The sequence below is a fragment of the Oryzias latipes genome, chromosome 1, assembly GCF_053564925.1.
Source record: "Oryzias latipes strain Hd-rR chromosome 1, Olatipes_Hd-rR_3.1".
Classification (NCBI taxonomy): domain Eukaryota; kingdom Metazoa; phylum Chordata; class Actinopteri; order Beloniformes; family Adrianichthyidae; genus Oryzias; species Oryzias latipes.
The window spans coordinates 29,696,354-29,720,169 of NC_136237.1; the positions used below are offsets into that span (position 1 = coordinate 29,696,354).

A 23,816-nucleotide genomic window follows, 5' to 3' on the forward strand; every position below is an offset into this window, starting at 1 on the left:
ATGTCACTGTGGGGCATATTTTGCTCTGATTTCAAATTACACCTCAATGGACTGTGATTCACTGGTGCTGAAAGCAAATACATTTGACACCTCAGCCAACTCCTCCAAATCCATGCCATATCCGCCTTCATCCTGAGCAATTCATCAATATGCCAGACAGCATCAGCATACCTAGAATTCTTATTGTATCTTGTCACTGTATTTCTGTTGTGCACAAAGGCCTTATGCCAGTGCCGGAGAAGAAAAATTGTGGGCAGGATTTAAAAATCATATTCTGACATTTTTAGAAGCTGAAATGTAAACCATTCTGACTGTTTGATTCTAGACATTTTAGCTATTTTAAGTTGAACATGTTGGCAATGCCAACTTTTCATGTTGAATTTTAAAGCTAGCTTTTCCACTGTAAACAAATGCTTTTGAGGGTTTTCTTTCTCCAAAAATCTGTCATTTATAAGATTAACCCATAGATGAGCTGCCGGTAATCTGAATCGGAAAAGACTTAAATCTAGTTTCTTGTTGTAATATTTGTGAAAAAAATAATAAAATGATTTGCAAAAATCGTGGTATGGATCAGTCCTTACAGTGACGTCTATGCATCCACAGGTGGCTGCTCTTAAAGAAAGGAATGCATCATTGCACACTGGGTTTAATTAGTCCCTCTTTTGAAATCACTAAAAACCCTTTTAAGTAATTTTTCATACAAACCGTTCCACTTCAATGATTTTAAAACCTTATGATATTTGAAACTAACACAACTGAAATTCCAGGGCTTAGAGTGTTATATTTTACATGCATTCATTTCTGTTCTTGATTCGTCTTTTTTAGGGTCGTGAGGAAGGGGTTGGAGGATCTAGATCTAGGATCTAGTTTCAACTGGTGCAATGCTTACACAGCAGAAGGGCTGCCAAATTACATCAGAGATAAACAATATCTTGTTAGTTATTTTTTCCACTTAATTCATGATATGTTTGCTCATTCGGGGAAGATTAGATGAGTAGAAATGAAGGCATCTGTTGTAACGCAGGAAGTTTGGAGGCGACACGGCGCAGCATGGAATGTGTCCTCGTTCACAGCCATATGGTCGCCATCATTAACCACTGGCTTAGAATTTTTTAGTGGTTTTCCATAGACCCCTCCCCCCACCCCCCCTCTTCTGCTGGGATGGAATGTGGTCGCACGCTCAAATAGCCAAATAGCTCGTAAAGTACAAGATATAAAACCAAACTTGTTTTGTTAATTTGAAACAGTGATGACAAAACTCATCCTTCACAATTTTAGGAGTAGTTTTGCAGTTTTTGCTTAACTTTTAAGTTCAAACACAGCCCTTAACACCTTGATCCCTGTAGATTCAAGTTATTTTTGGGGTTTTCTGTGATCAGAATAAAAACTTCATTAAGTATGACTTAGTGAAGTCCTATTGAGTTTTCACACATTTACCCACATTTACACAAGGTTACATAGGTTTTGAAGTTAGATGGTGCATTTGAAAAGCTTACCATTTACAAAATCAGAACACCAGCACTTGTAATGCTACATGCAGTACACACCGAGCATGTGATGCACTGAATACGGGTTTTTAGCATACAGTGCTAACATATGTCTGTCGCTACCCAAAACTAGCCCATGCACTCACAGGTGAAAGAGGCTTGCTGCAAATCTCGTGATCAGGATTTTTTTCTCACAGCTCTATTCCGATATATGAAAGACTTGGTGTCATTTACAGTAATTCTGGCAGAGCACAACCTGTTATTTATGCCTCCTTTTGAGATTGACACTTCCCGTACGTCTTCCTGTACGTCACTACTACATGAGTTCCTGATTGGTCAAAGTTCAACCAGTTTAACTGCGCGTTTTTTATGTACTATAGAGCCTGAAAATGATCGTAGAAAGTTGAGTGGTGAACGCTACAATTTTGAAAACAGAAGGCCAAAATGAATATGTACTGGTACTCGGGTTTCCATTAACTTTTTACTGGAAGGGGTTGTTTGAACGTACATTGCCAAGGGCGGTGTGAATGTAGCATCAGCAATTCCTTTAAGTCTGCAGCAAATAACCAAATACAGGTCTTAAGATGTTGTATTTTGCTGGCCTCTTTATTTTTTTATTCATTTCATTTTCAGGTTCCAAAAAGCCTCAATTGGCAAATAGAAGATGGTAATATGGGATGTCCTGCAATTTGACACAGAGATAAATAAAGCAAGCAACACATAGACCGCAATGATATAATGTTATAGCAATTCTTTAACAACTCATAAATTGTTAGTCAATCCCTGCAACACATCCGTTGTTGACAAGTTAATGTTGGTCCAGATTCTGTGCTTAAATGTGGCTAAAGTATCTCATAATTTCAGAGTAGTGAATGTATTTCCTCATATGTTTCCAATTGTGCAGCTTTGACTGTCAATTCTTTGCCTTGTTTGAACATCTGCCTTGTAAACATCTGGCCAATTTAGCATCACCACTAGGAGTCAAGAAGCTGCAATGCAGTAGGGAAGGAAACAGGTTTAGAGCTCCTAAGTTTTACTTTAAGTACTAATATTTGCTTCCAGAATATCTAGACTTGTATTTTTTAAAAGGGGGTGATGACATGTTGACAAGACCACATGGAGATTTGTCCACTCAACATACAAATCCAAGGAAACAAACACCAACGGTTGAAAAAAATTCAAAAGAGTAAATTGAAATAGGGCCTTAAAAAAACAACAACATAGAAAAGTGGGTCACCAGAGAAACCCAGACTTTGTTCAGGATGCATGTGACCATCATCAATTCAGCATCACCATGAGTGGAATTTAGAAGGCTGTTCTTTTTGTTTTTGTTTTTTATGAGCAATTTCCTCAGGGAGTCCCCAGATTTGGTCTGAAAGCTCTTTTCAAGAAATGTTGTTTGTGGTTAGCTGCACGAGTTTGTTCAATTATTGGAATGGCCTGAATCCGTTTGCCACAAATTCCGCCAGTCACAAGTTATTAGTCTGAACTAATGGATCCACTCTGTGACCAGATACTTTTGAAAATGATCAAAATCTGTCCAAGTCCTCAGCACAAGTAGTCAGATAGATTATTTAAAACTAGTTATGGAGACACTTTCAGGATCAGATAAAACACTATACACACACTACTAAATGCAGACTATTGGTCTGATTGTGTTAGTGTGTGTTTGTAATAATTTAAAATGCCTTTATTCTTGTAAATATGAATGTGCACACACAAGAAAGTAGACAGACAAAAGCCACACACAATAACTCAAAAGCTCATCATCCCTCTCCTAATTATTCACTTTTTTCCCCATAATTGTCTTGTTTAATGTTGTTGTTGTGCCATAACCTAAACACACTCTCACTATTGTAACAATGCTGGAGATCCATTGTTTGTGTTAGTGTGTGTGTCAGACTCCTGCCTCTATTGTGATCACAGTGAGTCCATCAAAGCTCGGGTAGGATACCGGCGAGGTATTTGGTCGACTGTCTGCCTCGGGCTTCCTTATTTTGTGTGTGTGTTTGTGTGAAACCTGGTCCAAACCCCTGTCTCCGTGCACTTCCTCATTGCCATTGTGTGCATGGAAGCATTTGCTCTGTCTTTCTCTTTCTGCTGTCAGTGTCTTTTTGGGCTGATCCCCAAGACTATGGATGAACTATTTCTGGAAATTCCTGTTATGAGGAGATTATGACTCCCTGCCTCCACCCTATTTGATTATGTCTATCGCAAAGATAAGTTAAAGCAATTCATCTCTGCCAGCATCAGGGGAAGCCTTAAGACAGACACATAATTGTTAATAGGGGAATATTAAATAAAGTTTCATATGTCTAATTCACTGTAATACGAAAATCTCTAATTTAACTGTAATGAAATTATCACTGGCAAACAGATTCAATATAATTTCAATTCACAAAGTTAATTTTGCGTTTTGCTTTCTGGTGTACTATAATAAGATCAAATATATTTGTTTCTTTCTAAAAAATCAATTAATTTTAGCTATTAACCTTTGTTTTTTGACATAACAAAAACTGGATTATTCATTAAAATGTTTTGCAAAATTTTGCATTAAAAACAAAATTTTGTCAAACCCCCCAAGAAATTCCATTAAAAGAGAAAAGATTCCCAGGTTTGATGAATTAATTTTGCGTTTTCCTTCCGAAGATTGATTTGATTTTGACAACTCGGTCGTAACCCTCTAAAGCACACTACATCAAAGAATTGACAGAGAATTCAAATTTCTTCGGCTTAAGATGAAATCCATTAAAGAAAAACTTAAAAAATGCAAAATCATGTTTTTAAAGAGATATTAATGGTATCAATGATAGTATTTTGAGTGATGTGGTAGGTTTTTTGCTCACAACAATGTTGGTTAAAGATGCAAAACTATTGACATGAGTTTTCAGGAAAAAAGCACCTTATTTTCCCCATGATCTCAAATTTGATCCCCACGTTTGTAACATGATGTAACTGTAATATAAAGAATTAACTATTAACAAATGTTGCCATGTTTTAATAAACTAAGTATTCATTTAAAAAAACTAATAACAAGAGAGGAGTTATTCTTACTATAAAGCTTAGAAAATTAGCAAAACTTTTCCCGCCAAAAGTGATTTTCAAATTTGAAATGAGCAGGAAAATCCCTTCTTCTGCCCCTAGTGGATTGAGCCCTTCTTCTGCCCCTAGTGGATTGAGGATGAACTACAGGGCAGAAAACATGTATCAAGTTATATACACTGAGTATTTAAGGAAAGTTTGAATCATGCCAATAAGATAGGGGTCTCAGAAATGGGTGCATCAATTGTAAAACAAAAGGTTATATAGGGCAAATTATGATCAAAATGTTACATTCCTTGTGTTTAACTTACATTTTGGGAACTAAATAGAATATACCTTCATTTTAAAATTTTCTATGACCTTTGAGAAGGTCTTCTTCGCTTCTGTTGAAACGGCCTTGGGTGTTTGCGGGTGTGTTAGCCTGATGCATCCATTCATTGACCCTCACTTGGCCCTGCTGTTTGAGGTTAGGGCTGGCAGATAAAGGGAGGGCAGATCCCAAGGCAACCCCACAGGGCGTCTCTTCAGGTCAGGAGAATTGTTTTCATTCTTCATGCTTCTTTCATTTCTGCAGCTATATTGTTCTTTCTTTCAGGATAACATAATTTTTCTCTTTGTTACTGTTGCAGAAAGTCTTTTTCAAGTCATTTTTTGATTGTTTTCAGTTGCTCTTCTTTTCTGCCTTCTGTCTCTCAACTTCTGTCTGTGTTTGAGGGTCAGAGGTGACACTGTTAAAACTTTACAACCGGCAACAGTGGCTTCGCCTAACAGTTCAGGAGTTAATGGCCCAAGTGAGAGCCTTTTTTAGATCAAATATCTGCAATTTGTTTTCTTTCTGCATTAGTGCTTCTGTTGTTTCAATACAGAAGTGATAATTAAAAACCCACAGCACACATGAGTAAAATTGACCATAAAACAAAAGCTAATCCAGCAAAACGTCCATGTCTGGGAAATTGTATTTTGGCTGTTTTCTTTTCTGAAAAAAAATGGTTCCAAGTGATGCAAACTCTAATCCTTTGTGTATTTCTTTTCTAACACCGATGCATCTTCTCATTTCCTTTCTTTTGTGCAAAGACCCTTATTATTCTCGCATGTCTTTGATTTGTATCTGAATCATAAGCCAAACAAGCGCCTGACTCTGACAAGCTTTGAGGAAGGAAAATTGTAGACACTAGAGAGACACACTCATTTGCCCTGCAGCTGCTGGCATCAACAGCAGTCTGCTCGTCTAATCTTTCGCACTTTACCACACACAATCATCAACAGCCCGCGCCGTTCTAATGTATTTGTCACCATCAAACAAGTTGAGCGCTGGAGCTCCCTCATCTCTGCGCGGGGCGGTTGACCCATCTTTGCGTTGGTGCATTGGGTGCTCCCTCTGGGTGGTCAGGTTTTGTGGTTCTGGGATTTGGCCTTGTTTGGTAATCTCTGCTTCCTTCCTATGCTTTCTCTTCCTCTGCATTGCAGGCACACTGAAAGACCATAATTATCCTTCTCCCTCCCTGCAGGTTATAAGATTTAGTGAAGAAATCTGGGAAGATTTACCTCTGTTAATGAGCTCATAAGATCATGTATTGTCTGTTGACGTGTTGATCCGACGTTTATCCTCTGATGACTGGATAATTTCACATTTGTGCTTTTACAGTTTGGCCTTTGAGGAAGTAAGAAACAAAATAAACGTTTTAGCCAAAAAATCCTGCGACGCTTTAAATGATGATCAAAACCAAAATTAGTAAATTATTCAATTTTGATTATTTTTACCTAAAAACATTATTTTTATCATAACATTTCATTTTTAGTCTCACATCTTCAAAACAACCTCATATTTTGTTAGTTTCAGAATTAACAAAACTCATTACAAACATTTTTGAACATTGTTTTAGCTAAGTAGTCCATACATTCATGCTGGCACTATAAAAATATATGCATTTCATCTTTCAAGTTGTGGACTAATCATCTCTGGGAAGTTTAGAATAATATTTAAAGGCAAAGTTCTCCACATAGTTACAACTGAATTTACTTTTGCTGCTTGCTATGACTTAAGCCCTACATAACAAGTGTTTGAGTTCTTCCATCTTTGTATCATGGTTAGAACAGCTCATGAAAAGGACATTTTCACATGAAAACTACCAACAGAACATGAAGGCGGTTTCTTGAAATCTTTTATTTTGACTAATGGAAATTCATAGCTAATTTTCCCCATGGTTCCCACCCTTTCATCATGGTGGCATGGCAACAGGCAAGTAGCCGGTTGGATCTTTTTCCTTTGCTTGAATCTCCTCTGCTTGCGGTCAGCTGGGAATGGTCTGGCAGCTTACAAGAAACTAAAGAGTTAGCCAGGATTTTCTGCATCATTCTTTCCTCGGATGTCCAAGCTGTTGATTACCACATTTCCCTGTCACTTAGTGACACGTCATGGCCTGCATTTACATCAACCCAACACAGTGAGTTACCATGATTTAAACTGAAGAAAAACATCACGTTGGTGCTTAAAAAAAACCCTGCAGTTTGGATGAGAGTTTCTTTGGTTCATGATGGTTGGAGGAGGTCTAAGCGTGGCGCAGCAGCAGGCTCCGTGCGCCGGACGCGCCCCGATTAGGGCGGGCAGGAGCAAAAGCATTACCATACCTGCTGTAGTGGTCTTTTCACGGCACCACTTGCGCTTTTCAGGCTAATCTGGCGTCACAAAAGAGCCCCTCACTGTTGTCTCCACTGCTTTCTAATGAGATGCAAGCCGGTCACCAGGCCAGGAGCCGCCAGCCCTGCTTCTTAAATGAGGGGGAATAAGGCTGTCAGAATGAAAGGTCACATAGGAGATCCCAGGGAGTCAAGTTTGTCCCCCCCATATAAAACACACAGAACTGGAAACTCGGGAAATTGAGTAAGGAAGGGAGAAGGATGGAGCATAAAGCATGTAGATCTTGCGTCATTTACGCAGAGACAGTGCTCTTGTGTGTGCGCCCGCGCCTCCTGTGAGTGTGTTTCAGCTCCTTATCAGGTGGGGAGCAGCAGAGCAGCTGGGGGTGGAGCAACGGCAGTTTTCCATTCCTAAAGTTTGAATCACACTGTTCTCCATTCACAGTCCTGCTCGGAGCTGCATCACTTGGCTGGGAAGAGCGAAGCGTTTTGTGGAATTCTATGAGTCGCAGCTGAGTCAAACTAGAACCATGGATCTACTGTCTCGCGTTACGGCTAGAGGACATCTGCAGAAGACTGTATAGTTTTTCTCCATAGTGGATTATCATGCGGACTTCGTTCTAACGGCATAGTGGGTCTGAGCGGACAGTCGAGCAGGCGCAGCAGGGAGTTTTACGCAAAGCTGCTGGCGACCGTGACACTAAAAAATGATATTAACACGTAAGTTTATTTATTATTTTTATAAACACTTTTAGCTAAAGTGTGACTCATATTTATTTTAGTCCCTTTGACAAGCATTTTTTTTACTTCAACTTAGCGCTTTCATCAGTCTACAGCTCACCGCTCCCGCTCAGGGATGGCTGCGGAGAACAAGTTTGGTGCGTGACAATTAACGGAACTTCATCAAACAATTATTTTATATTAATTGCTAAATATATCGTGGTTAGTATGTAGTCTTTTTTCCCCTAGAACCTATACTTTTAACGTAGCTATAAAGGTTTCTCCAAGAGTTGCGCCTTGAGGGCGCAGCGCTGCGGGCTGTCAGATAAGAAATCCACCCCTCATTCAGCCTCCACGTCCCCACTCCCGTTTTCCATTCATCCTCGGGTTTGGTTCATCTAACAATTTTTGAAGTTCCGCAAACTGTGAGGTAAACGTTTTACGAAATCCCCTTCCTCAATGCTTCTGATCTCTTTTTTTTACGCACAGAGCAGCCAAAATTCAGAGCTTTGTATTTATATGTTGATGTGCAATCTGCGTATTTTCAGTTTTAAACTGTGCTGTAGATCTGTTCAGCCATATCTCTGCCCCGTCAGTGCCTACAGTTGGTATGCCGTTGGTCTAATCTCCTACATGCAAAAGAATCAGAGGGCTTACATTGATTTGAGGGTTCTCTTTCTTTCTCTTGTCTCATTCGTTCAGTCTTCTCCAGCACACACATCCTTATCAGTAACCTAAGGCCGAGAACAGATATGAGTACAGAGTGGTTCAGTTAGGCCATAAAAGTATTGGGAACGTGCTCAGAGGCACACAGGCACTCACATTTACCCATTTGCCCATTGTGACACTATGTTCTGGTCCAGTCACTCACTTTGTCTTTCAATTAGGGAAGCATTGATTCTGACTGAGCTGTGTTGGAGTTAGGGGCTATCCGATGGGAAAAGTAAATGAAGGAAGCGCGCCTCATCAACAGTCTGTGTGAAACAGGAAATAAGCTCAGGCCTTATCTGAAAGGCTGCAGAGGCATCCAGATGTTTCATGTGAATACTCTTTGGAGATCTGAAGGCTAAATTGTACCCTAATTTTTCTATAGCAAAGTGGAAACCTTCATTCCTTGAGTAGTTTTTTAATGATGTTTTTTATTGTTGGGGTGGTCATTGTAGGTATAGGCTATTATCTGTCTGTATCAAGCTTCTCAAAGGTTTTGAACAGAACTGGTCACCTGATCCAGGGATAGGACCCTCCATTTGAGCATAAATCTGTCATCAGCAGGATGACACAGGGGCCTTTGGGGTTAGCGGAGCAAATGATCCATTCCAGGCCATCTGTGTGTTTGCATGCATGTGTGCTGCTGAATTTGTGCCTGCATGCCACCAGCTGGTGGGAAATAACTGGAATGGACCATGTTAGTAACTTCATTTTCATTTTGTGGATCTGTGTGAGCGGGACAAAGCTTGAGGCTCGCCAGATGGTTATATTCCTGGCACTGTGTCCCTTGGCTAACAGTTAGACCTTCTTTGTGAAGCCCAGCTGTCCAGCAATGGAATCACAAAATATGATCCAGCGTGAAGAAGAAAAATCTGTTTTCAACCATCTTTGCATTCCAATACCGGTCATGCTAAAACCATCTCTCTGGCTTTTCAAACTTTGCTTCCATATGATGAATATATGTTTGCTGTTTTCACATAGCCAGTTGTGAAATAGTTTTAATCATAAATCATTTTTATAGTACTGAAAGTTGAGAAAGGCCCAGCAATAATTGCAAGACTTGAGGCCTCAGGCTTGACATGGCTAGCTATGTCTAAAACTATAGACGGCACCTTTTGGAATGGGAAATGCTTTATTGCTGTGTGTTTCTAAAAAACAAAAAAACAGGTTCCCCCTTGCCTCTTTTTGTAATAACACCTACAGGCACTTGTAGTGGTAGAGGTTCATAGCTGTAGGTGGAAGCTTCTTATTAAAAGGAAGAGGTTCCAAGCCCAGCTTCTAGTAGCTGTTTGGGGGCTGTTGTACGAATTAGATAAAATATATGGCCATGGTTACAAAAATCATTCCGTTCTTGTGGTTAGATTTTATACTGTCAAAAATTGTTGTTATAAACTTCATTATTGGATTTTATATTAGAAATTGTACCTTTATAGGGGTTTGATCTTTTGATTGCATGTAACTGTCAATCCACATATTTATCAGGTGTATTCCACTAATTGTCAAGCTTTTATTTTGTGTTTTGGAAAGGAAGTGCTCAGTGACCTCATATCCTGCCAAGATGGCGATGAGCTTCAAAACATGCTTTAAATCAGCTCTATAGAAACCAGGAGTCACGGCTCTTCATTTCATACTTGTGTCAGAGTTTTTTCAGATGCTTGCATTTTTGCTGTGCTTTGTGACTACCTTTAGACAGATAACAATATTAACTCAGAAAGGTAGTAGAATTGATTGACAATAGTAAATAGAACAGTCACTGTTGAGTAGATCATCATTTGCACATGCTTCTCAGGATGGGATGCTCTTCATCCCAGTTGCACTGGGGCTGCTATGTTGATTAAAAAAGGCAATATAAAAAATAACCCATTGTTTGTCATTGATTTTACATTTTAATTTCTTAATTATCAACTTTCACTTAATTTTCTGTATTGCTTTAATGAGTTAAATGTTAACTATTTTCCCAGCATGTCATCATTGCACTTTGCTTTTTTAAATTGTTTTTAAAAGAACACCACAGACTAGCACACTAGAGAGCTCAATGCACTAGCACAACTTTATAGAAACAAAGGAGTGTCAGATTAAATTGAAAGAAATTGAGTTGTCCTATTTTTTATTTGCTTAAAAAGACACAAATTTAAGCATTTCTCCATTCTCCCATTGGGGATCGGAGCTGAACCACAGAGTCTGCCAGGTTTATCACTGTATCTCTCTCGAGCCACTTTGAAGCTCTGTCAGAGTTACCCAGTCAAACCTCTAGTTGATAAGAAGCCATGACAGCCTTTTGATTTTTTTTTTTAACTGATAGTATTTTGAAACCCACAGATGATTTGATAATTCTCGATAAGCTACCAACACAGAAGATGTTGGTCGGGCATTCTTCTCAATCTGTCTTCTTCAAAGGACTAGTTGTTAGTGATAACTGCTCAGACCCATGACCTCCAGATTGCTGTGGGTGAGACTTTGAGGTGGGGAGCAGTCTCCTTTGTTTGCTGGATGCTGACAAACTCTCTCTGGAGCGAAGGCTCTGCATAGCTGGAGCCTTTTTGCCTTTCTGTGACGGAGCGAAGCCTTGGCCAGCAATTGTGAGAATTTCCTGCCACCGGAAGGGAGAGAAGAGATGTGGCAGGCTGAGCTGAAATAAGCAGAAACAGGGTTAGAGATGAGAGGAACTAAAAGGAAATCAAACAATGACTATAATAGGTTAATTTTAGTAACTTTAACTAACAGCAAACCACAGAAGTATGGCTTCTTTAGATTCAGATAAAATCTATTGAAGTTAACTCAGCTATCTTATCCTCAGATATCATTCTTATCATTTGTTCCCACAGAAAGAGAGACAGCCATCTCACCTCACGGTGTTGTTTCATTCATATGCAACAGAACTAAATGTAATTAGCTGTAAAAAGAAACTGCCCTGTTGATGCAAACAGTAATACATTTATACAGAGATGTTTCTTTTTATTTATTTACTTTCAGTTTTGTCTGAAAGCCAATTTTGACTGGTCACATGTTGGCATCAGTGGCGTGAGTCCTAGCCAGCCAGGGTGGAGCCACATCCATTCTTGCAAGACAATGCACTCTATTGGTAAAGTCAAGTTTGTTTTTAGTATTGTCCTGAAATTCTCCATCACACTGGAACATATGGAAAAGTTACCCAACTCTGTGAGCTGTTCTTATTCATGTTCAGTGTTGTACCTGAATCGACTCAGCACACACGCCACCATCGTAAAGTAATCTATTCGGCTTGATGTTAGCACAGAGATTGGCTTTTTTCTAAATGTGTGCCGTAGGACATTTGTTCTGTGTGGCTTTGTATGTGCCTTTAACCATAAGAGCGTTTGCTAAGTACACACAATCACCGGAGCCCATGTTTGTCTTGGCTGCCTCTGCCTATTATCTGCCCAGGAACAAATGAAGGGAGGGCCTCACAGCCAAGTACTCAGCAGTCAATGCAGTGCTGCTCGCCTCCTTTCCTGCAAGGGAAGCAGGAAGAGGAAGTGAGGTAGTTCCCTAGTGAGTGTTAGGAAGCTGGGGCGGACACTAAGAGGGAAAAATAATAAATAAATCAAAAGTAAAAGATGTTAAATCATTACAAAAAAAGTAAGAATGAGGTTAGTTTGCAATTATCTGTGTTTTGTAAATATTGTTGAATTTTACTTTTTTCTTCACTTTTTAATAAATGAAATAAATCTGAGGGTGTGTGGGTGTGTTTCTGTGTGTGGTTCTGGTTGTTTATGCCAGACCCCCATGTCCACTTTTTTGTAGCCAAACAAAAGGTCGACAAGAACTATGAATAATTGGGGACACATTGCAGGGGAAAACATTCGGCACCAGCATAAACGTGGTGAATACATTTGTTATCATTTCATTTTCTTAGCACGTTAAGTGACATGTCACTGTAAAGTGGATCTGACACACATTTTGTCCCATGGAGGGGTGTGCTCATGATAGCTTCTCTCCGAAAGAAGCTTATTGGATCCCATACTTTTTCAGTGAAAAGCTTTCCGTGTGTCTGTACATCTACTTTGCATTTCAATTACCGGTATCCAAGTGTCTTGCTATATATTTTTTTTTTTTTGCAAATACTGCTTCTGTACTAACACACACACACATTGATACACATACAAATGCAAGAAATCTGTAGCCCTTCGCAGTGTTTGCTTTCAAGAATGTGGGCATAATTACCCCTTAGCTTTCTATGTTCTCCTGGGTTCACAGCACTCCCTAAATACAAGGTTTAACACACACACATGGTCTTTTGAGGCATGCCATTTCAAGTCCACTGGGAGAAAATAGAAATTGTTTGTCAGAAAGTACCACTTTTTTAGTGCTACTTGACCCTTTTGGCACATGCTGGTTACATGGTTGAGATCACTCCTGGCCTGCCTACCCCACCGTGGCAGAGGGGGGACTGTTCTGGTCATGTCACACCTTGTTGTCAGAGGTTTTATCTGCTGTCTAGGCTTGCTGTTGGTATTTAAATGCTGGTATATCTTTTAGACCAGACCTAAGATTGTTGGTCTTTGTCTGACTTCAGTCTGGCAGTGTATTACGGTTAAGTTTCATCTGTTCATAGAAAACAATCAGTCCAAAGTTATTCCCAAATTATTTTTATTTAATGTTGTCTTTGCTCCACAAGAACAAAACATGCACGGTATAGCAACATAATTTAGCTTTAGAAAGTAGCAGAGTTTTGCAACTCAAATCTAAAATGCATTAGTCAGTCAATAGTCCTATTTAAAAGTGTAGCAGACTATTACAATGTCAGAGTTTCTGTTTTATCTATTGTTGTTGTTTTATATATTAGGTCTAATGGTTTGTTACAAAGTCTTTGTTGTGCTACATCAACACGCTAAGGAAGCATTGTAAAATGAGGGTCTTAAGGTCTTACGCCATGTTTGTGTCTCCTATCCAAACTACTGACTGTGTGAAGATGGTTGGCTGCCATTTGGCACATATCATCTAAAAGGCTTTCACACATAATTGGGAGACATTGCTGTGGCTCCCGACAAACCATGAACCTCAACATGCAGTCACAGTAGTTAGCACAACAACCCAAAATGTCACACCTTGTGTTTAAAAGGATTTATGAGTTTCTTTGGTTGTTCTGTGAATATGATTGACTGCAGTGACGGTGACACATTTGGCATTTTGGGTCACTTTTTCTGTCGTTTCAAAAGCGTAGGTTTTCTGAAAGCATCAAAGGCTTTCGGACACCATAGAGGCCTTATCAAAACATCCAGACTTTGGTGATGTCATTGTAAAAACTGAAAGCACCTTTCTCAGCGAAGAAGCTCGAGCTGCGCATACTTGGCAAGTGGGAACGTGAAGACAATTTACATGTAGATGCTTTGAACTCCAGTTTTGGAAACAAGAGAGAGGAGAGAGACTGATGGTTAATGAGGTGAAAGAGTTCACATGTGATAAGATCCTCACACTCTGGAGGCATTGGGCTATCTTACGACATGATTTAGGCAAAATGTAAACAAATGTCATAGCATCTGCTTGTAATTAATGGTTAATCCTGTTGATTTTTATACATCTTCTCTTTCTGTTTTTGTCTTTTTGTAGAGATTGAAGCCAAAGAGGCCTGTACCTGGCTCCGAGCTGCAGGTTTTCCACAGTACGCCCAACTTTATGAAGGTAAAAAATGCTTTCAGACACTTTATATTTGGTTGTTCAAATAAAATTTGACACTTAATTTCTTCTTCAAATTCCCAGGTTCCACTATTAAATTAACTAATATCACATATCCAAACAATGTATATATTCAAAAATACAAAAAATAAAAAATAAAAGTCTGGCTTTAACTAGTTTTATGTAATACAATCCATGCATGAAAATTTATAAAACTTTTCATTGGTCTTTGTGTAAGTGAAAGCAGGAAAACATTACCACTGTAGGATTTTTCCACTTAGCAGACACTGGTTTCAAATTCTTGGTGGTCAGGATGTTTTCACATGCAGGATGACACCTTTCAGACCATATGAAAACAAAAATAATCCACAGTTTATCCTTCTGCAGATTCTGCTATAGATAAACCTTTGTCATCTCCTTATGAGAGGTATTTTTTATTACTCGTGCAAGCAAACATTTTGCCTTCATTGCATATATGGGCTCGTTTGTTTTGTCAGTGATGTCAAGGCAATTGCCCCATGAAAGATGCCTGATATGCATTCTTTAACCTCAGTTGTTTGAAGATACTGAACTTTCACGAATAGAATTCTCTTATCATCGTTGCTCCTGAGGGGTGGAAAAGCAAGATTTCCATTTTGACCAGGGTCAGCACATTCCTGACAATATCTTGGTGTCCGTCCATCCATCCATCCATCCATCCATCCATACATCCATCCATCCCCAACATTCCATCCATAGAAGTGCATTCTGTTTTGACACAGACTAACCTTTATCAGTGCTGCAACTGGGTGAAAAGGTGACCCTGCTGCTGAAGTAAAGTAGAGTGCAAAAACAAGAAACAGAAGGAAGTCAGAGCGCGGAGCAGAAGTGGAGTAGCTATTGTCAGTCTTCAATCAGTCCCCTGTTCTCTCCCTCTGTGCTCCATATCCCCCCTGCCTGCCCACTTTCAAAGCTGCAGCTGTGTTTGTTTGGTCGGCTAAGACGCTACTTCCTCTTTTAGCTTTTCATCAAGAGTGTATGGGGGAGAATGAAGATGTTTGAGCAGTGGGTGTGTTTGGGGCAAGTTGGGGGATAACTAGTCTCATCTGCACACACTGACTGAATGAGCTTCTTCCACTAACCTGACTTTTATTTTAGATGCCCAGTTTCCCATCGACATTTCTTCAGTCACCAGAGACCATGACTTCCTTGATCGGGATGCCATTGAGGCTCTTTGCAGGTAAGATAACAAGATATACCACACCTTGCTTTTGCTGGAATGCGCCTTTCTTTTCATTTTTTGTGGGCTATCACATATTTGCCCTCACATGAAATTGCAAGAGCATGACTTCAAAAGGCAGCTTGCTTTAAAACGTTTTAGATTAGATCAATACCCAATTGAGTCTTTTATGCCATTATTGCAAGCACACATGTCACTCCTACCACTTATTGTTAAGTAGTAATAGTGAAACAGCTAATATTTGAAATTGTTGTACTCTAGTAGAAGGGGTATAAAACGTCTCATCTTATTCACTTCTTTAGTACAAAGTGTACAATTCCTACCACAAATATCTGATTGTAATCTGATTTATCAAACTATTGGACTTAACAAGTGACATAAACAGGACAACCTGATGTCTTTTGTCCTACCATTGCAGATATCTAACAATCAGATATTGGATGAATAAATCAAGATTTCTCCCTGAAAAGTCGATACTTCCCAGGCTGGATCGACCTTTATGCATATTGTAGTTTTACATGTAGTAGTAGTGCTGCCTAACGGAGGCCAGTTTTGTTTCTTTTTTGCAGAGTGTAAAGGAAAAACAGCAGCAATGTGTTGTTCATTTTTAGATATATTAGTCACTGTATTAGCAAAACTAACGCTATAACGTTTACAATTGCAATCTTTACAGAGAAGAGACGCTTTGGGCTTTGAAAGAGATAGAAAGTAAAAAAGTTATAACATTATGTAGCGCTTCGAAATAAATCAGTGAACTGAGTCACAAGTAGACTAGGATTTTCTCATGATCACTTTTCCATCTATGTAATTACTCCCAGTAATCTGATTTTTGTGGGCATAAAAATGGGCTCATTAACTTGTTTTTATTTAAAAAGGGCCTACTGATGCTAGACGTCACTAGAAAAGGCTGTCTTTGTCAACACTGCATTAATTACCATACGTGAAGGGTGTTGATATGTTCTTAAACGTAATGAGTTCCTTCACCAAATTCCAGCTCTTAATAATGAACCCCAGTAGGTGTCCTTCCAAACATCTGGAAACTATCATCTTAAGAGAGTCTACTCTTAACAGCCTTTCACCCTTTTCCCAAAGCCGCAGCCATCCTTTGGTTTCCATCACTCCATTTCTCCATTGTTATATGATATGCACTCACAGGAGGGTGGACCCCACCAGTGCCCTTGGTCCCCTTCTCCAGGTGGCAGGGGGGATAAGCTTTCTGTCCCCTCCCCACATTTTTTTACACCACTCCAGCAGATTTCATTCTCCCCACTTTCCTTATCTGCGCCTTTATGTCCACGGAGGGGATTATCCTTCAGCAGCTCATTAGCCAGACTTGTGGCTCTACAGCATCCCCTGTCTCTCTTTTCTCCAGATCTGCTGTTCATTTTGTTTGCATCCTATCTGTTGTAATAGTTTTAAAACATTGGAATGTTTTGATTATTTACTCAATTTTTGTGATTCTGTGTTTGCAGGCGACTAAATACCCTTAACAAGTGTGCTCTAATGAGACTGGATCTATCCCCACAAAGAAAAAGAGTAAGTTTTATGCTCACACCTGTACTTCCTTCAAATTTGAAACCCCCCCCTGACCATCTCCTCAAATAGGATTTAATTTTCCCACTCCCACTACCAGTTTGCCAGTGGATCAAAGGGGAAAAAACAGCGTTGTTGAGTTTATTTCTAGATCAGGCATGCTGTGTGAACCCTAGCTAGAGGCAGGATATCTTCAAGGGCTTTCATTAACTGGGACCTCCTCCCATTAAAGGCATGCTATGCTCCTTTGTCACATACTTCCTCAATACTCTGAATTCATATAAACTGCTAGTATTTTGTGACTTACTTGTGAAGTAATTTTGAACAGGAATGAAACTTTAACAAATGAAAGGTATTTTTCTAACAATCACATACTAATACTAAGTGCTCCTTTATTTCTTTTACTTTCAAACAACAAAAGAAATGGCAAAATTCCAACTATAGACTTGTTACAAGTAAACTTTAAAGTCCAGACAAAAACTTTAATGAAATCTATTTTTTATTCAAATACAATGTAATTCCATGGCAGCATAGCACCATGCCTGTTCTATGCATAGTGGTTTTCATCAGAATGACCCTCAACTTTCTTTTCAGCATACTGAGGGACATAATGGGGCCAAAAAGGTTATTTGGCTCCTTGACTCCTTGGCTTCTATATGACAGCAACCAACCACGCTAAAGCCCCCCTCCCCACCCAGACAACTTAGGAATGCATTGATCTCCTCATGTCTTCACATTCTCTATCCTTTTACATCACCTTCTGTCTACTTTTCTCTCTATTTTACTATCCTTTTACTTTTCTTTTTATGATCTCCTCTGTGTGACCTTGATGATAGCGACCTTTGCTGACTGCTTTGTTGATTTGATGGATTTGGGATAAGAGATTGACAAACAGTCACATTTCTGTTGGCCTATCACTGCTCAAAATACAATACGGAATGAAAAAAGAATGTGTTTATTTTGGATTCCAACCAGGAAAGCTAGAGAAAAAATGATAATGATAAAAAGTAAAATAAAAGTTGAAGTCCATCCATCTCCTGCTTATATCCTACCCTAATGAGTAGGAGTTTGTGTGTGCCTGTGTGTGAATGCACATGCGTAGACAGAGAAGATAAAGACTATTAGGTAAGTGACCCCAGTCTGGCTGGCTGGTTGCACTGTGAGCTGTGGGGGTCATGATGGAATTTCCTGGATTCCCTTCAGGGTCTGAGATAGATTAACTACACTGGGGGCGCGGTGTATTATGTTAAAATGCCTGCAAATTGATTGGAACTCAAAGAGGACTACTTCAGTCCCTGCCCCATGTCAAGAAAATGTATATGTTAAATCCTCAGTTTCCTCAATTATTGAAGAGATAATAATAGACTGACGGTGATTGTAAGCAGAAATGCTATTTTTTGCTTGTTTCTGCTATTTTCTTGAATCACTTATTCACATCTCTTGAGGATGATCTTGTGCAATGGAAATACTTGACAACTTGAGCAAATAGTTGTATTGTCTTACGTAAACAAGCACCTCTCATTTTGCATAATGTCCTCTCCCTCCCTTGCCCTGTATTCAGAGTGAAGATTCGGATGAGGACGAACCTTGTGCCATTAGTGGCCGCTGGACCTTCCAGAGGGACAGCAAGCGCTGGTCACGAATGGAAGATTTGGAGGTGTTTTCAGAGTTACAAGCAGATCCTGTCCAACCCTCGTTTCCCAAGGACCAAGTATCCCAGAAAGGCAAGCTGGGTTTGCGTGAAGGCAACAGTTCAGAGAGCGTGCTCACTGATCTCAGTGAGCAACCTGAAGTTGGCTCTATCCATAGCAGTGGTTCTGGAGGAAGAGGAGAAGAAAAGGGCCATGCTGCAGCCTTGCTAAATGAAACTATCCCTACTGGTGCCCTTCGTGCCAATTCAGTGGCTAGCATGTGTTCATCTTCAGGCACAGGTGGGTCAGGAGGAGCCAATGAAGACTCTTTATCCGATGGGTTACCTCCGTCACCCCTGGATTCGTTCCGACAGTTCACCTTTGATGTCGATACAGGAATGGTAGGGGGACATCTGGACAGAGGAGAAGGCAGTGGCAAAAGTGCCCGTTCTAGAGCTAAAGGCTTCCTCAAGAGGATGGAGAGTCTGCGGCTTCGCAGTGGCACTTCCTCCAAGAGAAAGAAGAAGACTAGCCCTACCAACGGAAGGATCGAAATTAGTGGCCCTGTTATCAAAGAAGGTTTTGATGATGACAAACTCAGAAAGCTTAACTGTGTGGACATCTCAAGCATCAATCTGAATAACCAGTGCAATCCCACTCAGACGATGACTCTTAACCGGAATCGCTCTTTATCTTACTCCACTCAGACCAGCAATGGAAGCACTGGCAGCACTGGGAGCAGCCAGTCTGAAGCCAGCAGTGGGAGTGCGGTGAGCACTCCAAGCCCTGTCACCCGAGCTCGTAGCCACAGCACGGCAGCAGGTTTCAGTAAAAGAGGAGGGATGTATTTGGAAGGATTTGACCCTTTCAGTTTTCTCCAACAAGTCCCAGATCGGCAGCCGTCTCTGCCTAAGTCTGCCCCACCCATCTCCTGCCAATCTGGTAGTGGGATGTCAAGTGATGAACAGAACTGCAGGAGCAACTGCAGCATTCCAGACAAGATCAGACAAGAAGAAGATGAGGAAGACGATGATGAGGAAGAGGGGGGCATGATTTTTTTCTATTTGCCAGAAGACCACAAGCCTGGAACTTTCCCCAAAGACTTGCATGATGGGAATTCACGTAATAACAATGGGAATGATAATGGGAACTCTGTGGTCCTCAGGGGACGGCAAAGTAGACGCCAGCGTTGTTCCTCTTCGGGCTCTGTTGACTGTCGCCTTAGTTTTTATGACAACGTCCCCTACACTGAGAGAGAGGAGGAAGAGGGGGATGAACACAAACTGGAGGAAGTGTTGCAACACGTTAGCGGCCTGCAGCGCTTCGTTAATGCCTGGTCAGAAGCTGCAGCCTGTGAAGAGGAAGAGGAAGATGACGATGAAGTGGAGGAAGGAGACTCCGATTCAGCCTTGGACTCTGCATCCCCTTGTCCTTCGTCCCCTTTGCAGAACAGACTGGAAGAGACTGAGAATGGAAGTGACCAAGACAGCACAGGAAACCCTCTGGGGGAAGCAGAAGAAGGGATGCGAGAGAGGAGGGACTCAGGAGTTGGAGCATCACTAACTCGAACCAGCAGGTTAGTAAAGATTGCAAATACCTTGATGAGATTTTAATGGATTGTAGGTAACAAAAGCACTTCAACAGTCCTCCAATTTACCTGCTGTTTTGTAGAAATTATCTTCAAAGAAACCCTTTTTTCCCATAAACATAGTTTACTCTTTTCCATTATAAAGGAATTATCATTTCAGAAAAAAAGTGCATATATAAACAGTGAGGCAGCTATAAAAGATGATTAAAAACGAAGTGACAGCAAAGGATAACAGAGGTGCAAGCTGAGACTTCTCTACTTACATAATGATGGCAAGTAGTTAGGAATGTGGCTTGGTCTCCATGGGGACTGTTCCTTTGCTCTCAAGAATTCACCAGCAAAATTGCACATGGTGTTTTGTAGATAATCTCTTGATTGATGTATACATACATCCTTGTAATCCCTAAACTGATCACTTGGCCACACGCAGTATTTGTTCATGTTTTGTGTTATTTTCCACTTTTACGTATACAGAGGCGTGGCATAGTTCCTTAAGAGTGAAACTTGTGATTTTTTTATCTTATTTTTTCACTTCCCATGTCTCAATTTCTGCTTTCTTATGCTCTTCCAACATCTTCCAGACCCCAAAAACTTCGCTGGCCAAGCTTTCAGAACTCCCATCGACCCAGTTTGGCTTCTGCCCAGCTCCAGATTAGCTGCCAGTCCGTGCTGCAAATGAATCTGTTGCAGAAACTTTCCCTTCTGCAGCTCACCGCACTGCTGGAGAAACACACCCCTACGAACAAACATGGCTTTAGTTGGTGAGTGGATATGAGTAAAGCAGAGGGGGAAAATACAGAACAGATATAGAGAGAAGCAAAAGGTTTAGTGACACTATGACATACAGCTTCTTTTTCATGTAAAACAGTCCATGCGTCCGTCACATTGTTCTTCGAAGTGATGTCTCCAAATAAACTCTTTCAAACTTCTCCATACTGCTCTTCGTCCAATCCACTCCATCTGCTAGTTGTTGTATAGCGCTGTGACGGCTGTCCACACAGAGGTTGGGTTTCACATTCTTTTCCCAGGGCTGTAATTGCTGAGAAGGGGTGTACATTGTCTTCTTCACAAGCGTGCAATCATGGCAGTTCACACGCAAGGTGCTGTGCTAGAGGGTGGAAAGAACTGCCCACTTCTCAAATGATCTATTTCTAATATCTCCTAAACCATTAGTAGGCAACAGCTTTGACCCCACTTTAAATCAAACTCTTCTATTATGTGTTTACATTCAATGTCCCAGTGTTGATTGTGACAGATGTTTTAGTTTTATCATCCCTCTAGGCAGAAATATTGCTTTCTCTGTTTTGTATCATTAGAATGTCAAGTTCTTAGAAGTTTACCACTGAAATAGAATATTTTATATTATTTTTTCACAGGCAAGTCATATTTCTTGAGTCAGTTCCCTTGGATTTTATGTAATCGCTTAAACCCAAGTACCAAAAAGTGAAAAAAAAACAAAATTTGGTTGTTTTTCTTCTGCTCCAGGCTTCTCTTTGACAAAAACAAAAGACGCCATGACAGTCCCATGATGGGCTCAATGAGTCAAATTGTTGATCATTTGAGGCCGTGCGTGTTCAGGATTCCAGCTGCTGATCATAAAATGTTCATTTTTCCATAACAGTCGTTCTTAGAAGAACTTTGGGTCTTGTGAACATGAGCTTGTACAAAGACGGGCTTGTACTGACTCACGCACAGGCTACAAAAAACATTCACACTTTCGCAATGGGACACGCATCCATAAATCTGGAGGCACTCTCTCGTGAAATGGATAGTACTTTATGTTTTATCCCTGAGTTTGTGGTTATTCACTAACTCTCTGCTGACAACTACGTGCACACTTACAGAAAGCAAAATATGATTTGAAAGCAACTGTATGAAAACAAGCTAAAATCTGGCTTTTTTTCATACATTTGTCCTAAAATTTTCCTTGAAATTGATACCTTGAAGTTAGGCAATTAGTATTTAACACTGCAGAATTTTATTTTAGGTCAGTATCATGAATCTTACATGTAAGTTGTGCTAAGATAACCCTGTCAATATTAAAAGGAATATTCGCATGTAAGAAAAGTAACAAACATCTGGATTTTCCAAATAAAATAACAGCTAATATTTGATTTTATCATCCAAAAACAGGGCTGTTCCAAAGTTTATGAAGCGGATCAAGGTGCGTGACCACAAAGACAGAAACGTGTTTGGTGTTTCACTACAAGTCATCGTCCAGCGGACTGGCCAGCCCCTCCCACAAGGAATACAACAAGCCATGCGCTATTTGCGCAACAATTGTCTTGACCAGGTATCAATAGACTCACATACACAGTACATACTATCGACTGTATCTGAGAACTGGACTGAGTGACCCCTCCCTCCTGGTGTTCCAAAGGACCCAACGTTCCATGAAACCAAAATCCTTTAATTGAGGAATAAACAGCTATTATTCAGTCATTCTGTTTGTCAGAATGACCATTCTTCATCTGCTATTTTTTTTTTTCTTGCTAATTCCATTGTTTTTTAAATTATTTTCCTGTAGTGCAAGTTATTCAAGTTCAAAGTGTTTTGGTAGACAAACTCTCTTCAGCTTGCTTTCAAATGGCAGGGTTATGGACTTCCAACAAGCTCACTCCTAAATTTTGAGGGTTGTAGCAATAGAAATGTTGACTCAGACCAACTTACTGCCTACTGACGATTTCTGGTTCCAACATGGCATAGTCTGCGTGAAAAATTGGCAACTGAATTGACTTAATTTTGTTGGAACTAGAAGTAAGATGTTTTCCATGGGTGAGGCCACACTCACTGTCCAGTTTTCATACAGTCAATGGAACATACATACTTATGTTGGAAGCATAATTCTTAAAGTAAGAGCCAAGGGTGGAAAGACTGAACTGTATGTATAGAAATCATGTTGAGTTCACACTTCTGCAGGACACCCCAAACTATCTTTAGCAACCTTGCAACTTTGGATTCATGGGATTATACAGTATAAAAACAATGAATCAATCATACTCCTTTTACTTACTCGGTTGATGCATAGACTTCAACCATGCTGTGCAGTATTAGCTGTTGAAATAGCTCGTGCAAGTGCAGCTCCAACAATAGAGAGCGTGCTGGTGAACATACACTTGTAAAAACTCATATAAAATCTTTCAACTCCAATCAGAAAACCAACAAAGAAACTGTCTAACACTCAAAGTCCACAGTTCAAGATAACACCTTCCGTCTAACCACATAAAACATGGTTTCATTCAAAAACACAAATACTCTCTAATGACTCAAGTGACGCACTTTGTTTTTTTGGATAAGATTAAAACATCTTTTTGCCTCAGGTGGCTGGATTGCATAAGCTCTTAGTTTTAGAACATTTGCAGTCAATCACACTTGTATCCATGATTGTTTTTACTGGACATTACGTAAGATGGATTAGTGAGCTGGATAGAGTTTGATTCCTACTTATGCTGTGCGTACACAGCTTCTCTCTTCACACTTAATCTCAATGTATGTTAAAACTGGTGAGACGTGGTGAGAATCCTACCATGCAGGGATTTGTAAATCACAACCAAGTGCAAAATATGAAGAAAATAAAACCTGATAGTATTATTTTCAACGTGAAAAAATTCCTCTGA

At 40.0% G+C, this 23,816-nt stretch overlaps 1 protein-coding gene across 4 annotated transcripts in view; it reads left to right on the forward strand.

Moving 5' to 3' along the window:
- Window positions 1-23,816, forward strand: part of LOC144994589 (rho GTPase-activating protein 7-like) — a 75,931-nt gene that overhangs the window by 45,843 nt on the left and 6,272 nt on the right. For 3 of the 4 annotated variants that reach the window (XM_078953032.1, XM_078953025.1, XM_078953034.1), the window contains 6 exons: window positions 14,163-14,234; window positions 15,366-15,447; window positions 16,920-16,983; window positions 18,542-20,187; window positions 20,781-20,960; window positions 22,333-22,492. In XM_078953032.1, the coding sequence (XP_078809158.1) occupies window positions 14,163-14,234; window positions 15,366-15,447; window positions 16,920-16,983; window positions 18,542-20,187; window positions 20,781-20,960; window positions 22,333-22,492 (2,204 nt within the window). Of the gene's footprint in view, window positions 1-7,591; window positions 7,887-14,162; window positions 14,235-15,365; window positions 15,448-16,919; window positions 16,984-18,541; window positions 20,188-20,780; window positions 20,961-22,332; window positions 22,493-23,816 lie in introns of those variants that run through there. The other variant, XM_078953038.1, reaches the window with a different exon arrangement.